This window comes from Hemiscyllium ocellatum, chromosome 4 (assembly GCF_020745735.1).
Source record: "Hemiscyllium ocellatum isolate sHemOce1 chromosome 4, sHemOce1.pat.X.cur, whole genome shotgun sequence".
Taxonomy (NCBI): domain Eukaryota; kingdom Metazoa; phylum Chordata; class Chondrichthyes; order Orectolobiformes; family Hemiscylliidae; genus Hemiscyllium; species Hemiscyllium ocellatum.
The window spans coordinates 90,299,451-90,318,870 of NC_083404.1; the positions used below are offsets into that span (position 1 = coordinate 90,299,451).

A 19,420-nucleotide genomic window follows, 5' to 3' on the forward strand; every position below is an offset into this window, starting at 1 on the left:
TGTCTAGGGACTGGATGTCCGTGATGAAGATGAGGCATTGTGGGCTGGGGATAGGAAAGTCATGGAGGAGGTGGAGGGCATGGGTGGTGTCCCGAACATATGTAGGGAATTCCTGGACCAAGGGGGACAGGATGGAGACAAGATATGAAGGATGACTTCAGTGGGACAGGAGCAGGCGGAGATAATAGGTCGACCGGGGCAGTCAGGTTTGTGGATTCTGGGTAAGAAGTTGAACCGAGCGATTGCACTGGCTACATTAATTGGTCACTTCCTATCGAAAAATAGTTTATTTGACTCCTGAGAGATTTAGCAGCAACGTAGCAAGAAAACCTTAGTCAGTGTCAAATGAAATGGACTTAATAGGTAAGTAAATTAAAATGGAGGAGAAAATGCACTCTGCCTAACCCAAGGCAGAATCACAGCTCGCATGTCATAGTTCAAGGAGCTAATAACCAATTTTATCACACAGCAAAGTATTTGTCTCACAAAGACAGCAGCACTTACAGGAAGAATGTTTTTATCAGATATGGGAAGTCTAAAAATGTTTAAACATACTCTTAGTTTAAAACTGTTCATTGCTGGAAGGACATCAGCTAGGGCCACGACTCTGATCTTGGTTTGTTGGTTGCAACCGTCATAGTGTTGAAGGTGCAAGAATTACTCTCAGTGCCCCTACGTAAATAGCAAGGTCGCTTGAGAGAAAAAAAACAGGTTCTCATTACTTAATGATTCCTATCACTAACTGCATTATGCCCATAGCCCCCTTGTCGATACTGTTCAGCTACTCAAATGACATATGGGCTGTTGTGTTTATTTGCACACGTACCTCTGACAAACACGTATGCACTATGAACTTCATAGCCAGATTTTGTCAACACACGTATAGTGTACAATCCTTCATCCTCCTTATTTAGGTGAGTAAAAGTCAGTGTAGCAGTTTCCCCACCCCAGTGCATCTCAACCCATTTGGATGGCTGTAGCTGGATACCTGGTAAGGAAAATGGAGAAGAGCAGAAATGTAAGCATAGAGAAGGTATTGAGATTATGACAAAGAGAAAATAATCACTGAAGGTTTTAAAGTTAATGTATTTACTTGCATACTTGACATTCTTTGAAAATGTCAGTTTTTGTTGCAAGTTATTACTGCGAAGCATGATTACTTCATTGTACACAATTAAGAACAATTAAAGCCACAAACTCCCTGATTAAAAATTGAGGGTATTTTTAGCAGCCTGGATCAAAATTTGACATTCAGGGTTCAAGGATTGTACAAAATTGTAGCAATATGAGCAAGTGTGAACACTAGCTTTCGGAGCGCTGCTCCTTCATCAGATTGCTGTGGAGTAAAAGACACAGAATTTATAACAAAAGTTTATAGTGTGATTTAACTGAAATTATATCTTGAAAAAGACCTGGATTGTTTGTTGAGTCTCTCATCTTTTTGAATGACCATGTTGGTTTCAGTTCTTTTGTATGTAAATCCCAGAACTGTATTTTTTTGGGGGGGGTGGTGGGCTCACGCGCCCTGTGCTGCTACCGAGTCTCCTGAACAGGGAGCAGACTTAATAGAAAACACCGAACCCCAGAGGAAAGGCATTAAATCATTGACTGAATAATCAATTAGTGCCCACACACCTCATCCGGATAATCGAGGTTCCTCTGTATATGGATTCATGCAGCTTTTGAGCAAAATAAAATGTAATTCTGCAAGTACAAATTCACCCCACAAACTTATATGTTTGTGTGTGTCTGTGTCTGTCTTTGTGTCTGTAAAAGCAGTGGGGTCACCTGTAGTGTGACAAGAACCCAAGGTTCTGGTTGAGGCCATCCCCATACACATGGGTACCAAACTTAGCTGTTAGCCTATGTTTGGCCACTTTGCATTGTTGCTTGTCCCGAAGTCCGCCTTGGAGAATGGTCACCTGAAGGTCCGATGTCGAATGTCCCTGACTGCTGAAGTGTTTGTGGCTGTCTCTAGACTGTTGTGCAGTTTCCATTCATCCATTGCCGTAGACTCTACTTGGTTTCGCCAATGTACCATGCCTCAGCCTGGACTATTGAAGTGTTTCTCATACGCTCACACATACACACCCACACATGCACCATCTCACAGACTTACACCCCTTCACACTCACACTCACAAACATACACACACTCTGTCACGGATAATCATACTACCCCACCCCTCCACACATACACAACCACATGCACACACACACACGCATACAAGTTTGTGAGGTGAATTTATACTTGCAGAATTACATTTTACTTTGCTCAAAAACTGCATGAATCCATGTAATATTCTGTAAATCCCTTTTTTAGATTAGAATCAGTCTGAACATTGGGGCACAGACAGCCTCAAACACGGCACCTCACACCTTCAATGCATTATCTGGGCCAACATGGTACCTATTGTTAAAGTTCACTTGAGAATGTAGCTTTTAAGAGAAGTTCTAGGATTTACATATGAAAGAACTGAAACCAACATGGTTATTCGGAAAGATGAAAGACTTGAAAAAAAGCAGGTTTTTTTCAATGTGTAATTTCATTTGCATCACACAGTAAACTTTTGCTATAAATTCTGTCTTACGATCTTATACTCCACAACAACCTGTTGAAGGAGCAGCGCTCTGAAAGCTAGTCCTTCCAAATAAACCTGTTGGACTATAGCCTGGTGTTGTGTGATTTTTAACTTTGTCCACCCCAGTCCAACACCAGCACCTCCAAATCAGAAAATGTGAGGCTCTTTATTTCCGACATTAAAAGGATAGAACAGAGTAACTTGTGAAAACCTACAAGCAGTGGACACTTAAACAACACTGAAGAAGCTTGTCACTGTCCAGGACAAAGTAGCCCATTTGACTGGCCCCACATGTACAACCATCCACTCTGTCCACCGCCGATGCTCAGTAGCAGCAATGCGTACTATCTACAAGATGCACTGCAGAAATTTGCCTAATATCCTTAGATAACACCTTCCAACCCAGCACTATCATCTGGAAGGACAAGGCAGCAGATACACGGGAACATCGTCCATCACCTGAAGGTTCTCTTCCAAGCCACTAACCATCCTGACTTGGAAATATATCACCATTCCTTCACTATCACTGGGTCAAAATCCTGGAATTCACTCCCAGACAGCATTGTGGGACAACCTACAGCATATGGACTGCAGCAGTTCAAGAAGATTGGTCACCACCACCTTCTCAAAACAAATAGAGCAGGAAAATAAATGCTGGCCCAGCCAACAATACACACGTGTCCCACAAGTCATTACATTTTTAAAAAAGTGACTTGGAGGTCCAAAGAAACAGAAATAAAAATGCCACCCATAGACTGTATGTGACCTCAATAAAATGGATTGAGCCAATGTAGTATGAATATTAACCTTTTGAGAACAAGGGTTATACAAGAGAGAAAGTGAAAGGAATGAAATGACAAGGGTGCTCCAATCATTTGATCAGAATCTATTAGTAACTTTTCCCAGTTCTGTAGAAAGATCATGGCCCTGAAATGTTAACTGTTTCTCTTTCTGTTGAATATCTCACAGGGTCATATACAATACATTTGGATTATCTATCACGTCACAGAAATCCAGTCAGTCCCATTCCTCCATTCTATACAGTAATCCAGCAAGTTTATTTCCTTCGAGTCACTATCCAATTTTCTCTTGAAACACTGATTGTTTTCACAAGCATCACCCTTATGGGCAATTAATTACAGGTCTTCACCATTCTCTTCATAGATTCCCACTGTATGGTCTGACCAAAACCCTAAATTTGCAATCTCTAGTCCTTGTGGAATCAGCTAGGGGAACAGTTTTCCCAGTTTGAATTACAGAATATTCAAAACTGTAATATTCTTGAACATTTTAATCAATTTGCTCCAATCTCCTTTGCTACATAAAAGGGAACAATACCAGCTTCGCCAATCTAATTCTATAATTAAACTCCCCAATTCCTGAACCATTCTGGTAAATCTCTTTTGCACTCTCTTAAAGACCCTCACATCCCTTTTAAAATGGGGTGGTCAGCACTCGACACAATACTCCATTTGAGTCCTCACCAGCACTTTCTAAAGGTTCAGCATAACTTGCTTGCTTTTCACTCATAATGGGGTAGCACAATGGCTCAGTGGTTAGCACTGCATGCCTCACAGCATCAGGGTTGTAGGCTTGATTCCAGCCTCCGGCAACTGTCTGTGTGGAGTTTGCACATTCTCTCCGTGTCTGTGTGGGTTTCCTCCAGGTGCTCCGTTTTCCTCCCACAGTCTAAAGATGTGCAGGTGAGATGAATTGGCCATGTTAAATTACCCATAGTGTTAGGTGCATTAATCAGAGGGAAATGGGTCTGTTTGGGTTACTCTTCGGAGGGTCAGTGTGGACTTGTTGGGCTGAATGGCCTCTTTCCGCACTGTAGAGAATATAATCTACTTATGAATTCCAGTTTCCTATACACTTTGTTCATTACTTTCTCAAAATGTCCTACCACTTTCAAAGTCAACAGCTCAAAGATTTATGCACATGCACTTCTAAGTCTTCCTGTTCCTGCACATTCTTTACAAATGTGCCATTGGTGATCATTGTCTTTCCTTATCCCTTCTATTAAAATACACTTCTTCACAACAAATCCCATTTCTGCCACTTGCCTACCATGCTGCAGCCAGGTCATATCTTCATCACTGTTTGCAACTCCAGTAAGTTTGGTATCATCAGCAAACTTTGAAAATCTACTCTGCATTCCAAGACCCAAGCTATTTACATATAACATAAAAATGGGTGGTTTCCTGGGGAATATCACTGTCTATCACCGTTCAGTCGGAAAAGTAGACACCAAGTCCAATTAAGGACAGCAGGCAGGCTGTCAAAGCTGAATGACCAATCAGACACCCTCCAAACAGCAACAGCAGGAAGTCCTTATTGGTAAGTAAGAGCACTTCAAAACAAAAGTACTCTCTCCATGACATTTTTAAAATTCAATTTTTCAAAAATCCTTTGTCACCAGGTGACCATTTGGCAGCTAAACTTTACCACAGTGGCTTCCATTTGCTGGTGGGCCCAGAGCAGCAGGGATGGCCTACAAGCCAGGCTGGTGTGCCAGCCTTCAATTTTCCAACCTGAGGCCACCTTGAAGTAGCTAAACTGACCTGCAATACCCACGGGAATCTGAGGAATTATTTAATCCCAATTTGCCTCCATCAGTTGATGCTGAATTGCCTCTTAATTAGTTTGGTGGACTATACCTATCACCCTCTATCCTGCTGCAGGAAAATTGTCCAGAACTGGCATACCAGCTGAAGGTGCTATTTCTAATGTGGCTAATATCCACTTTTGGCATTGCCAGAGAATTTATCCACAGATAAAAAGTGTTCAATTTAGCGACATGATCCTGCACAGTTTAAAAGCTTAACTTTACTCATATCTAAGCTCACAAATAAAGAATGCCTACATGTGTGACACTGGGATGGGTGATGGAGCCAGAGTAAAACATTATATGTGGAACAATATATAATTAGTTTCTCTGCATTTAGGAAGGAGGGACATTCATGAATGATGTTTTTCAGCCTCTAGGTCTTCAGTTTCTTGCCAACTGCAACTTGATATTGGTTTCTCCAAAGCACAACCAACACTTACCATTGCGCCACCACTGGATCTCAGGCTGGAATCGCTTTAGGTTAGGGTAAACGACGACAGTGCAGCCCAAACTCAATGTGTCACCTTCCTTACCAAATGACACATTAAACATATCAACAAAGTGCACTTCAAACTTCATATGAGGGTCACCAGGGAAGTAGTCGTCTGTTTGGAAAAAAAAAGTCTTTAGTCTTTTTTTAATATTTTTCTTTTACTGTTGTGTTTCAAACACTATCACTTGTAAGTAATTCTTGAGAGTAGCTCTTAATTATTTGGAACTGGGATATTTGGCGAAGGACTACTGATTAGCGTTCTCCAGCTATGGTTATCAACTTTGGAAGGTTTACAACTGGGTACAGTGTTTGCCAGATCTGTCCAATGTGGGCTAGCTTTTCATCTTAATATGGAATTATGTACTCATTAACAGAATGTGCACAGATTAATTTCGGATGGAGGTATTATTTATAAATTTGTCATTTTTGTATTATAGTTAGTTTAGCTAAATAAAAATCCACGCATGTAAGAATCTGAATTTTTGATAAAGAATAGACACCCACATAAATCCCCTGTAAATATAATATATCATAATAATGTACAGTAAATACAGATATAATAAAAGTAAATGCAAATATAATTGAACACTTTTAGACTGCATAATAATTTAAACTATGCTTACAATAATAATATATTCATCATTAAAATTTCAGCCCTGAATGTACTGAATCTCCAAAATAAAATACCAGAAACTGCTGGAGAATTTGGCCACGGAAGTCCCGCCTGCCTGGAGGTGTCAGCCAATCAAAACTCAACAGCACTATGGACAAATGCTATGATTGCTGGAAGGACAGCACTGACCAGGGCCCCAGATGGAGGATGAGCACTGAGAGGGGTCAACCTGGTTTGGTGGAGGGCTGCAAAGGTAGTTTATGGACTACAGGGTAGCTGGGACAGAGGGTGGGGGTGACAGAAGAAAGGGTGTGGATTGGTGCTCAGGAGGTAATTGAATAAACTCGCCTGCTGTATTCAGGGGAGGGGCTTCTTTCTGCCACAATCTGGGGCCAAGCGCATGCACAGATGGGGTTGAAGGGAATGGTCTTTGAAAGCAAATCCCTACCCTTGCCTTCAATTCCTGTGACTCCCTTTTCCTGTGACATCCCTCCTCCTTTGCCTCAATGAGGAACAAAAGAAAAGGACAAACCTATTTGCTTTTGGATCTCCAGAAGAGTATGCCCTAAAAATGATTATCCAGCAGCTTCTGGTGAGATAGGATAGTAGTGCCAAAGCCTGTGAAAGGCCAGGAACCTCATCAAAACTCACCAGTCAGTTGTTAATAAGTTGTCGATCTGGTGAGTTTTTGAGTGGGTGGTGAGTTCATCGACATCTAACATACCCACTCCCAGATTGACCTTGAAAAAGGTAAAATCTCAGCCCAATCATTTTCCATCTTGGATTGCTTTGTCTATGGGTCTTAAACTTTGTCATGTTTAAAATCACACAACATCAGCTTGTAGTCCAACAGGTTTATTTGAAAATACTAGATTGTAATTTCAAATAAACTTGTTGGACTATAAACTAGTGTTATGTGATTTTTTACTTTGTCCACCCCGATCCTCCACATCATATTTCAAGTTTTACAATTCTATAAAACCAAGGTCCAAAACATTTATCTTCCAGCCACTTCAAAAGGCTGATTGTCTGGCAACTCTTTGCATCAAAACTTGTTTTCAATTCAGGTACATATCCTTAATTATTTTCCTTAATCCTTATTCATGGAAACTCTACCTTCATATCGTTGATTAGTTCCTACCAGCTTCCTTTCAAACTAATCTTGTGTTATTATCTAATGCGCTTTAAAGATTTGTTTTAGACTGAGCTTTTGTTTCAATTACATGCAGTTCATTAAATCAATTTCTGATTTCACATTCTGCAGCCAGTTATGCTTTCTATTTTTCTATTCAAGGTCTTTAGTAAATTATGTTGATTGTATTCTACGTAATGTACCCCCTTTAATCTTCCAATCCAGTGTTCCAGTGAACAGTGCAAACTGGAAGAACAGCATTTCATTTTCTGCTTTTCGACCTAACAGCTTTCAGAACTTAATATCAAGTTCAATCATTTTATAGCCTAAACACTTCCTTCCAGGTCTTTTACCCAGCTCTGCACCCTATGTCCTGTCATGACATGTGTTGCTTTGAGCACATGCTCTATTCACAGACACTATTATCAACTATCTAACATTTTTTCTTCTCTGACTTACTATCAACAATCTCCTTTCTCTGACTAATTTATTCCCTCTCTCTCTCTCTCTCTCTGTCTCTTTCTCTCTCTCTCTGGGCTCCATCTCCATCTATGTGCTCAACCATTTGTCCCTCAAACCCTTGTCATCTGCATACATACTCCATTTTTTTATGCTTTTAGTTCTCACAAAGGTTCACTGGACGTGAAATGTTCTGTTTCTCTTATCACAAATGCTGCCAGACCTGCTGAGTTTCTCCAACAATTGCTGATTTTGTTTCAGAAATTGGCAAGTATCAGCAACCAGAATATTCAAACTTACTGCAGGGTTAGTTTTAATTGAGAAAGCCAGGCAGAGTATCAAAAAATTTGAAAACAGCAGAATACCATTTAAAACTACATCAGTCAATGCAAAGTTTCATGTTTTAAAATCTACAGGTCATGGAAGAAATTTTGTGCATGTCAATGCAGAGAAGAAATCACCTTGGAATCAATTACCAAAGTCTAAGTCTTTCTCAACTAAGAGTAGGAATCTTTAATAAAGCTGGTCATCCAGAATGACCATGATACTTACATGAAGGAGGTGCAATTCTTCCAGAGTGGAATGAGAGATCACCATGCTCTGCTTTGAATCCTGGAATAAATGGGAAACAGATGGGATGTGACTCTGCAATCCACCACGAAACTTTTCAAACAACCAGAACAGATTCACATGAAAAATTTATTTTGTGAACATACGTTTCACAACTACTGATGCAAAAGCTGAAAGTTCTCCCTTTGCATTCATGGCTGAAGCACGATACTGAGCAGTGTCATCAAAGTCACAACTGAAATGAAACCAGATGCCAGAATTAGGTAGAAAGAAAATGCTAAATACATAATTTTGCAAAGATATCTCTACATTAAAAATGTTTAAATTTTCTCATGTTCTTCCCTTTCCTCCTCTTCAGAAGATACCAACTCCATGAAGGGATATGTTTGCTTAAGAGGTGGTCCCCAGTTAGCTTCTAATCAATTCTGTTTGCCATGTCTAATGAAAGTAAATTCTAAAGCTTTGATTTTATTTAATTTCTAGGGAAAAAAAACCTATATGTTAAGCTCTCCCATGGTTCACTTAGCCCAATAAATGGACTGTTTGTTTCTGAAAGTTGAACATTTGCTCTGTTGAGTTAGCTGTCAAAGTGTAAGGGCATTATAATTGAACTGAATAGACTCTATGAATGGGACCCTGTGTTCAGCTGCCACTTATTATGTATCTGATGATCTGATTATTTGCCAATTGCAAATAGTCCCTGAGTATATTCCCATGGGTGCTTGTTGCTCGATACTTTATGTGAATTTCTGTGACTTGCACTAATGTTTCCATTATTTTTGTTATCTGAAGGCATCTAGACAGAGTCTGTGTTCCTCCATGACCCAAATGGCTGGATAGAATCTGCATTTTCCAATTGCAAAATTTCTGTGGGCTTGTTGGTCGAAACTGGCTTTGTATTAACACAGAAACCAGAAAGCCATTGCTGTAGGTGGAATTACAGTCTGCCACATAAAAAAGACAAGGGGAAAAAAAAAGCAAAGACAAAATTAGAGGAGGCAATAAAATTAAGAAATGTAACTGCAGTAGTACAATTTTTCTTGACTCAGCATTGGATTGCAGAAGCATTCTCAACTTTCCAGCTCTAAGACATCAGCACATAATTTAAGCTAACATTTCAGTAAGTACTGAAGGTGTGATGTAATATCAGAGGTGCTACCTTTCCAATGAAATGGGTCCCTCTTATCCTTTCGCATCTAAGTAAAGGATCATATCACCCTCTAAAGAGCAGGAACAAAGTTGCTCTGGTTTCAGAATCAACCAGTTACTCTTCAACCAACATTTCTAAACCAGATTATTTGCTTATTTATCACACTCCTGTTTGAGAGTCCTCTCTGCTTACAGATTGGCTAATATAGAGTCATAGAGGTGTACGCTGAAAATGTGTTGCTGGAAAAGTGCAGCAGGTCAGGTAACATGAGCCCTTCTTCATGCCTGAAACGTCGATTCTCCTGCTCGTTGGATGCTACCTGACTTGCTGCGCTTTTCCAGCAACACATTTTCAGCTCTGATATCCAGCATCTGCAGTCCTCACTTTCTTCTCATAGAGATGTACAACATGGAAACAGACCCTTCGGTCCAACTCGTCCATGCTGACCAAATATCCTAAACTAATCTCGTTCCATTTGCCAGCACTTGCCCCATATCCCTCTAAACCCTTCCAATTCATACATCTATCCAGATGGCTCTTAAATGTAATTGTACCAGCCTCCACCACTTCCTCTAGCAGCTCATCCATACAAGCCCCACCCTCTGTCTGAAAGTGTTGCCCCTTAGGTCCCTTTTAAATCTTTCCCCTCTCACCCTAAATCGATGTCCTCTAGTTCTGGACTCCCCCACCCCAGGGAAAAGACCTTGTCTATTTACTCTATCCATGCACCTCATGATTTTATAAACCTCAATAAGGTCACCTCTTAATCTCCGACGCTCCAGGGAAAACAGCCCCAGCCTGTTCAGCCTCTCCCTATAGCTCAAATCCTCCAACCTTGGAAACATCATTGTAAATCTTTTCTGAACCCTTTCATGTTTCACAACATCCTTCGAAGGGAAGGAAACCAGAATTGCAAACAATATTCCAAAAGTGACCTAACCAATGTTCTGTACAGCCATAACATGACTTCCCAAAGTCTACGCTCAGTACTCTGTCCAATAAAGGAAACCATACCAAACACCTTCTTCACTATTTTATCTACCTGCAACTCCACTTTCAATGAACTATGAACCTGCACTCCAAGGTGTCTTCGATCAGCAATACTCCCCAGGACCTTCCTATTAAGTCCTGCTCTAACTTGCCTTTCCAAAATGCAGCAGCTCACATTTATCTAAATTAAACTCCATGTGCCACTCCTCAGCCCATTGGCCCATCTGATCAAGATCCTGTTGTATTCTAAGGTAATCTTCTTTTAGGCCAATATGTTTCTTTATAACAGTATTTACATTTCAAAGTAATATGGGACTGTATAAATGCAGGTTAATTGAGCAGTAATGAAACAATCAACAGTATCAACAATGATGTAATTAGGAAAAGATCGGTATAAATAGAACTTAACAAAAACAGAAACTCAGTGAACATATTTAAATGTAGCAACTTTACGGTTGAATGTGTATTGACTAAATCAGGTGGCAGCACTATGATCAACCAAACAGGGCTCTTCTGTAGTTTCAATGGTAACATTCAGCTATTTATAAACTGGTGATAATAGATTCCTGCAGCAATTGACTGTAAAACAATAAGTTAGCAGTTCCAATTAAGTTCGAGCATGAATGAACAAATTACAATATTGGACAATGCCATAATTATATTTTTACACTTGGCATGGACATGATGGGCTGTAGGGCATCCTTCTGTGCCTTTAATTTACTTGTTTTTTTCCTATGCTTTGAATGTGTTATACTGCAACATACTATATGCATGCAAATTCTTATTAAAAGTCAATAATAAAGCATTATTTTATCCAAATTCTATTCTTGCCAACTATAACACTCTTCTGTTCTTAAGAAAGATTTTTCTAACTCCATCATGTGAGAAATAACCTCTATATTCCAATGTTTATCAACTATTTCTGTCTTTTATATTTGCCATATCAAAATTAAGCTGTTAAATATGAGTATCTGAATTGTCAAAATAATTTGTCAAACTGTTTTGGATTGTCACTTAATGATCTAAATGTCCATTTATTGCAAGTTTCACATTATGATTATTAATTCTACCAAACTTAATTTCCACCAATGTACAATTAATATAACACAAGAAGAAAACATGTAATGACTCAAAAATGCAATTACAAACATTAAGACAAAAAAAACCTCAATATATCTGGTTGTAATTCTTTTCTCTACTGTTATAACAAGGCGACTTTTAATAATAGGCATTTGTTTCTCATTTAAAATAACGAGGAAATTATTTTTACATAAATTCATTCCCTCTGACATTAACATCCGTGTAAAATAATTTCAAGGCCATAGTTATAATTATTTGGTCCATATTATAACTGACAATAACTTTTAACCTGACTTTATTTGGAAATTTATTGCACAATCTTATAGGAGTCTGAATGACATGGGTTATAGTGAGACGTGTAGCAGAATTGGGTGATAAATTGTGCATGTTAATAAAGAGATCATCTCTCTCCATCTTTTATTTTGGCTTTTCACAAGTGGCTTGGCAAGATTCTCATAAGATAGTGATAAGGTGCCAATTGGCAATTGTCAGGGGCAAGTTTAACTCATGACAATCAATGTTAAGTACTACAGCAGACTCTAGTCCAATTTTGGTATCGACAATTGAGAGAGAGAAGAGGAGAGAGAAAAAAAGAATGACTGTCTCAAGCCATCAATCCCAGTTAATAAAGTTCATTACAAATTGTGCAATGCCATGAAATTTTTAACACATGTGCAAGTATTAGGACTCTACTACCAAAACAACCGACTAATAATCTACTCGTTTTTCCTTACGTTTCTACAATCATTAATGTTTGAGTCACTTTGCAGGTGTTAGTGAATCACTAATGAAACTACCAATGCTAATTCTTCTTGTAACAGAAACTGACTACTCAAACCAATTGACTTTAGATTGAAGAAAGAAAATAGTTTCTCACTTGTTAATTTCCAAGGAATGAACACCGTATTTGCTGTCAATGATATATTTTCCAGGATCAGTGTGGACATTGATGCTGACATTGTTCTTGTACCTAAGCATTGAAATAAAATGGGTGTTACAAATGTAGATAGCATAATGTAAAGCAGGAGCAATATCTGATATTTGTTCCAGTCATGGGCATCATGTATGCAGGTAATCTGTAATGAATTCAAAACTATAAGGTACACCAACACTAATTCCTCAAAGTAATTCAAATCAAGACTTTCTCAGTCCTGTTCAGCAGAATGGTTTACTGAGAATGTCTCCTCTTAACTTTCTGCTAAGTCCTATCTGCAATATGCTGAAGTCACATTAAAATAGATTTTAGTCAGCAGTAATACATAATTAAATCAGACAAGATGTAAGGGATAACTAGGACAGCAAATGGAAATAGAAACAATCAAACCTTTTCCAGAAGGGGTGTGATGCACTCTATTATTAGTCATGTTTCCAGGTGCCTAAGTCTTAGACCTAGTTCTGGAACAGCACATCAGTCCCTTTTGCCCCCAAATCAGCAATGGTAGGGTGGGGTGGATGAATTTACTGCTACTTGGAAACTGAAACAGGGCTTCCCCCAATGAATACGTGGGCTCAGCGGCCAAGGTTTCTAAATTGATGAGCTGCATTAAATCCAAGCCAAAGTGTGTGGCATGGTAGGTCACTGGTTAGCACTGCTGCATCACGGACCAGGGACCTAGGTTCAATTCCAACCTTGGGCAACTGCCTGTGTGAAATTTGCATATTCTCCCCCGTCAGTGTGGGTTTCCTTTGGGTGGTCCAGTTCTTTCCACAGTTCAAAAATGTGCACGGTAGGTGGATTGGCCATGCTGAATTCATGGAGTCCCTACAATGTGGAAACAGGCCCTTCAGCCGAACAAGTTCATACTGACCCTCCGAAGAGTAACCCACCCAGACCCAGTCCCCTAACCTATTACTCTACATTTATCCCTGAAGAATGCACCTACCCTACACATTCTTGAACACTATGGGCAATTTCCCATAGTTAATTTACTCAACCTGCACATCTTTGGATTGTGGGAGGAAACCCATGCAGACACAGGGAGAATTGTCTGTGTGGTGTTTGCACAGTCTTCAGAGTCTGGAATCATACCCAGGTTAATGGCGTTGTGAGGGAAGCAGTGCTAACCACTGAGTCACTGTGCTGCCCCCCAAATTGCCCATAGAGTCCAGGGATGTGCAAACTAGGTGGATTAGCCATGGGAAATGCAGGGTTACAGGAATAATGTAAGGGAGCTGGTTTGGGTGGGATGCTGTTCAGAGGGACAGTGTTGACTTGATGGGCAAAATGGCCTGCTTTCAGGCTGTAGAGATTCTAAAGAGACGTTACAGGAAAAGGTTAGCATGCATCAATTAACTAAACTTGAAACATTTTATTAAAATTTGATTTTTACGTGCCTTGCTAATGGAAATTTTGACCTATTAAGGTCCTAAATGCAATTTTTAAATTAATGGCAAAGGACCTTTTTAAAGAGTATCTGAATACTTTGCCTCTGTTTCATAAGTTAAACAGATCATGTAAAACTTCCATTAAAAGAGGAGAGGCAAGTTATGAGCAGGATGGTAGGTGGTTCTGTAGACATACTAAATCATTTATTACCTTCATTTGATAAGAATCTGGGTTGAAGAGTTGAACCTGGGTGGAAAAGTTTTAAGAGTTAAATAAAATGATTCTGTCCTCAGGTGCAAAGGTGTATTCCTCATGTCTAATTCACAGTTCACCATGTTTGAGTCTATAAACTTTTAGTTTTGGGAATTAAGTTTAACAATAGAAAATATGATAAATGCAACTAAAACACTTTGAACTTTGAACACTTTAAACAGTTGGTGCTGTGTTGCTTGAAGAGGTGAACAGCTAGGAATGTGAGGTCATTTTAAAAGTTGGGTTTTAGTGTTTGCCACAACATTTAAGACAAAGGGAAGGTTGAGAGGCTAACAGATCAAAAACAGAAAGCGCTAGAAAAACTGAATGGGTCTGGCAGTACCTTTGGAGAAAGAGAAAAGTTACTGTTTTGATCCTAGAATGACCATTCTTCAGAAACAAAATGAGCTGGAAAATCTTGTGTTTTTTTTATGTTGCAGTCAGAGGGGAAGGAGAAGCAGATTGTGAGGGTGACAGAGCAAACGACAAAGGCAGTGGTAATGATTGCTCTGAGGCAGCTATGTCATCTTGGAATTGGATGAATCTTGCGAAGGTTTTCTGGTTTCAATTTTTGTGGGTGCATGTATTCTGGGAGAAGTTAGTGGAGTATGGAGCTGGGTGAGGTTACCTACAGTTTGAAGCTGCTGGAATACTAAAGCAAAGACATTTCAGACAGCACAAATGTTGCTGTTAACAAATTCCAGGTAGTTAGGGTAGAAGACGTCTCTGAAAGCTATCGTTCAGTGAGTCTGAGAGTTCAGGTGAAGGAAAGCCATAAGCAGTATTTTCTTAGTACAATATTGGAGCTCAGAAAAGCCCAAAGAGGGTCAACGTGTGAAGCTAGCTGTCTGCAAAAGAGCTGAAATTGTGCACATGAGTAGGTGCTGGAATGTGGCCTTGAGAAACCACTGCAACGCTATCCCAAGGAAGAGACTGTACAACTACGATGTGAGCATTCATTAAGGCAGACCATGATTAAGTGATGATTTGGAGATGCCAGTGTACAAAGTTAAAAATCACTCAATACCAGGCTATAGTCCAACAGGTTTAATTGGAAGCAGTAGCTTTCAGAACGGACAACCACCTGATGAAGGAGCAGCACTCTGAAAGCTAGCGCTTCCAATTAAACCTATTGGACTATAACCTGGTGTTGTGTGATTTTTAACCACGATTAAGTGGTTTTGGAGTTCCAAAGCTTGACTTTAAGAATTAAAATCTCTTGCAAAGGATACAGAGTGTAAATGAAATTTGGTGATCCACAATGTTACATATATATTCAAGTCAGGATGTTAAGTCGTTTGGAGAGGAATTTGCAAGTGGTTATGTTGCATGTTGGTGGGATGTTGTTCCCATGTATCTGCCGCTCTTGCCCTTTGAGGTAGAATTGATTGTGGTTTGGAAGTTGCTGTCTGAGGATATTTGGTGATTTTCTGAAGTGCATCTTATAGATAGTACTTAGTGCTGCCACTGAATATTAATGGTGGAGTGACTGAACGATTGTGGATGTGGTGCCAATCAAGAATGCTGTTTTTTTCCTAGATGCTGAATGTTGTTAGGACTGCATTAATACTGGCAAGTAGTGAGTATTCCTTCACACTCCTGACTTATGACATGTCGATTGTGGACAGGCTTCATGATTTGGGAGGAGAGTTACTCGCTGCAGTATTCCAAGACTCTGACCTCTTCTTGTAGTCACCGTATTGATATGGCGTGTCTGGTTTAGATTCTGGTTTATGATAACTCCAAGGACATTGGTAGTGTGGAATTTAGTGGTGGTAACGACACTGAATGTCAAGGGGCTATTGTTAGATTATATTTTATTAGAGATGGTCATTGCTTGGCATTTGTGCGGCATTTTACAATGCTTAGACTGAAGGTCTTCTTTTAAGTTGACATTGCCTGAAGAATGTATTTGGAAAGAAAAGGTAGAGTTCACTGTTTTACTCTCATAAATAGCATTTTATCTTGCTTTGGTAGACAAGTGAAGACTGCTGGGAAAGGGGTTGATATATTGTACGAGCATAATAGAGGTCTTTACCATGTAACTCGAGGAACAGGCCAGCCTGAGACGGTGCAATGTAACTTCACATTCTGTTTCTCCCAGACAGTGTGGGACCTTGGCTTGATTATAAACTCAGGCAAACGAAGCAAGCTGTCCTCCCTCAGTCTTTTGTGAAAATCTTGAATGTCATAAATCTGGGGCGAAATGGAGAAGAATATGAGGTTGATCCAGTGCCAACATTCAGCATTAGCAACATAATTACTTAAATATTGTAGATGTTTTTATAGATTTACAAAGAAAAGGCAGATTAGCATACTGAAAGGAAATAATAGTAAATGCAATTAAGAAAAGTTCTTTCTGGAAAAGTATGTAACAAACTAGTATAATCATGACTGCAAGTGTCATAACAATATGCCATTGTCAGGATTTCTAACCCTCCTTTCAGCAGATGTGCAGTAAAACTGGGTGCATAAACCTCAGCTACCATCTTAAGGGCAACTAGGGATAGGCAATAAAAGTTAGAGCAGCCGATGTACCCACACCCCATAAAAGCATGAAAAAAAGGTTAACTAACAGATCTCACAGGCTGGGATTTCCTATCCCTAACGTCACACTCTTGGCTCCTTAATACTGTCCACAATCTATTAGTTGCTGCTAGGCACCAGTTTTGAAAATTAGTCATGGTGCAGTGTCCTTGTTCCTTTTCTCTTTTTGGATTCCTATTCAAGATCACCTGAACTTTATACATTTTTAGTGTCATGAGGTACCCTGAGCTAAGATTCAAACACTATATCCAAACAAGATATCTTTTTGCGTGACTAAAAGTTACTTCCTATCTGATCTTCAATGTTGTTGCAGCCCTTAATCTTTCTTTTGTCAATTCAAATCCAATTTTTCAATATCCTACTTCTAATTTCTCCAATTACCTTAAGTTAATCCATAAGTAGTCCTGCTACCTATACTGTGTTCCAATAAAATTCTCTCTCTTCCATTTGTATTTTTGTTTATCTCTCTCCATTACTCAGCTTACTAGAGAAGTCTGTATACTTCATGATTTTACTTCACCTTACCTCTATGACCTTTCGAATCCTAAGTCACAGCTTGCATTCTCTGCACTTCCTATCTGGTTCAGTTCTCCAATTTGAATGATTTTAACACTTCAAACAATGCTCAAGCAACACCCCACTTCCCTCTCAATACTCTTCCACCTTGTTACATCTTCTCCATCTTCAAATACATTCTTAAATCTACCTGCTTAGAATTCAAACTTTCAGCTTTCTTATTTAAGCTCCTATTTCTGCTTTGATCTGATGTAAACAATGGGGAGCAGTGGATGATCTCTTTTTCTAATGGTGCTGCATAAGTATAAATTGTTGCTATAACAACGTCAACTAACAGGAAAAGCATGCTGATAAATAATACAGAATAACTGGTTCTATAATTTCAGTGCACTAAAATTTAGGATATATTCAATAGACTGAACCCATTAAAGTCAGAAAGTTAATTATGCCTCCACTAAATTTTCAAAAGCAACTCCATTTACAAAGTGTAAAATCAAAAGCTGTGAAACTTTTTTTTGTCACTAACACACTTGAAGGTGTAAGGATAAATTCACACCATCTCAGTTTCTAACTGCAGCATCTGAATTGGATGTTTGTTATTCTTCCTTGCATAGACATAAATATCATAAAATAATGCAGGCAGCATCATTGACACTAACTCATTAATGTCAAATATTTCCACGATCCCAGTTGGCAGCCTTCTGCCAGCTGTCTGTCATTTCCTGCTGGTTTTGAGCAGGCAACTGACCAAGGGCATGCATTTAAGGTTCTGGGTACTAAAATCTCTTGGGCCTCACTATGCTGAGATTGGAGGAATTTAATGCTTGCCTTGAGTCCATTGGATAAAATTAGCTGTGTAATTTGCAATAGATTTGAGTTTATAGTTTCTGTTTTCATCATCCAGTGATCAAAGCGAAGAATTACATGAAATACAATCATCAGCTTCTTTGGGCTAATCAGCCATGGCTTCCCCTTTCAGAACAGTAAGGTGCAGTCCAAGATGGCATTGCCTAAGTGGGAGAGCATTCATTATTTTGATAGTACAATATTGGCACACAGTTCTATAATGTAATGGATCTTGCTGGATTAAAGGGACTTACAGATGTTTAACAGTAGCACCTTCAAGAAAGGAAGTGGAGAGAAAAAGGGAGAAAATTAGTGCAATATAAAATTGATAAATTTGGGAGGTAGGAGCAAGAAGAAAATGAAGGTAAAACGTTTACCCAAACAGCTCTAGAACAGGGAGATAATTATAGGGAAGACCATTGCTCAACTGCTTCTAAAGGACCTCAGAGTCAATTAAATGGCCACTTTCAAAATAAAGGGATTATGGCATTTAGGGACAATATAGGGCTGATCTGACAAAAGTGGAAGGGCTTACTGTACCTCATGCATTTTCTGCTATTAAATATTCTTATTCCTTTCACTGAAATAAGCTGTTTTTTCCTTTCCCTGACATGAGCTTTGGTTCAGTATCAGGTACAGAGGGGCTGGATCGAAGCTGCTGTTTATTTACCTCTTTATTCAGTGAAATGCGTTCAGCAGATTCCCGGATGGCAACTTTTCTTGACTTGTGCATGGCAGACTTCTCAATATTATGTTCTTCAATAGTACTACTTAGGGCAGAATGAGATTCTCCAGCGAAATGACTTGATTTTGACTGCTTGGTTCTTTCATCCTTTGAGCTGGTAATTCCACTGAAGTGCTCATGGCTAAACCAAAACAAATAATGCGGAAGTCAAATTAGCCTCATTAGTAATTACTGTTTATTATGGCATAGTCTACCCTGAATCCTTTGATTCTGTATTCCCTTTCACATTATAATTATTTACTCTCCTGCTCTTATCATGTCATTGACAGTGGGCGAGGTCATCTGCAAGTACAGATGAGCTTAATTACAACAAATAAAAACCGAAAGAGCTGTGGATGCAGTAAACCAGAAACAAAAACAGAAGTTGTTGGAAAAGCTCAGCAGATCTGGAAGCACGTGTGAAGAGAAATCAGAGTTAATATTTCGGGTCTAGTGACTCTTCATCAGAGCAGGTTCTACGTTCTGGGGAAGGGTCACCAGACCTGAAACATTAACTCTGATTTCTCTTC

The 19,420-nt window shown here is 39.2% G+C and overlaps 1 protein-coding gene across 3 annotated transcripts in view; it reads right to left on the minus strand.

Moving 5' to 3' along the window:
* The window catches only part of myom1b (myomesin 1b), a 138,975-nt gene that overhangs the window by 89,672 nt on the left and 29,883 nt on the right, over positions 1–19,420 (minus strand). For all 3 annotated transcript variants that reach the window (XM_060823612.1, XM_060823613.1, XM_060823614.1), the window contains 7 exons: positions 18,837–19,032; positions 16,296–16,453; positions 12,557–12,649; positions 8,606–8,694; positions 8,442–8,501; positions 5,633–5,797; positions 827–988 (listed from right to left, as the gene is read on the minus strand). In XM_060823612.1, the coding sequence (XP_060679595.1) occupies positions 827–988; positions 5,633–5,797; positions 8,442–8,501; positions 8,606–8,694; positions 12,557–12,649; positions 16,296–16,453; positions 18,837–19,032 (923 nt within the window). The remainder of the gene's footprint in view (positions 1–826; positions 989–5,632; positions 5,798–8,441; positions 8,502–8,605; positions 8,695–12,556; positions 12,650–16,295; positions 16,454–18,836; positions 19,033–19,420) is intronic.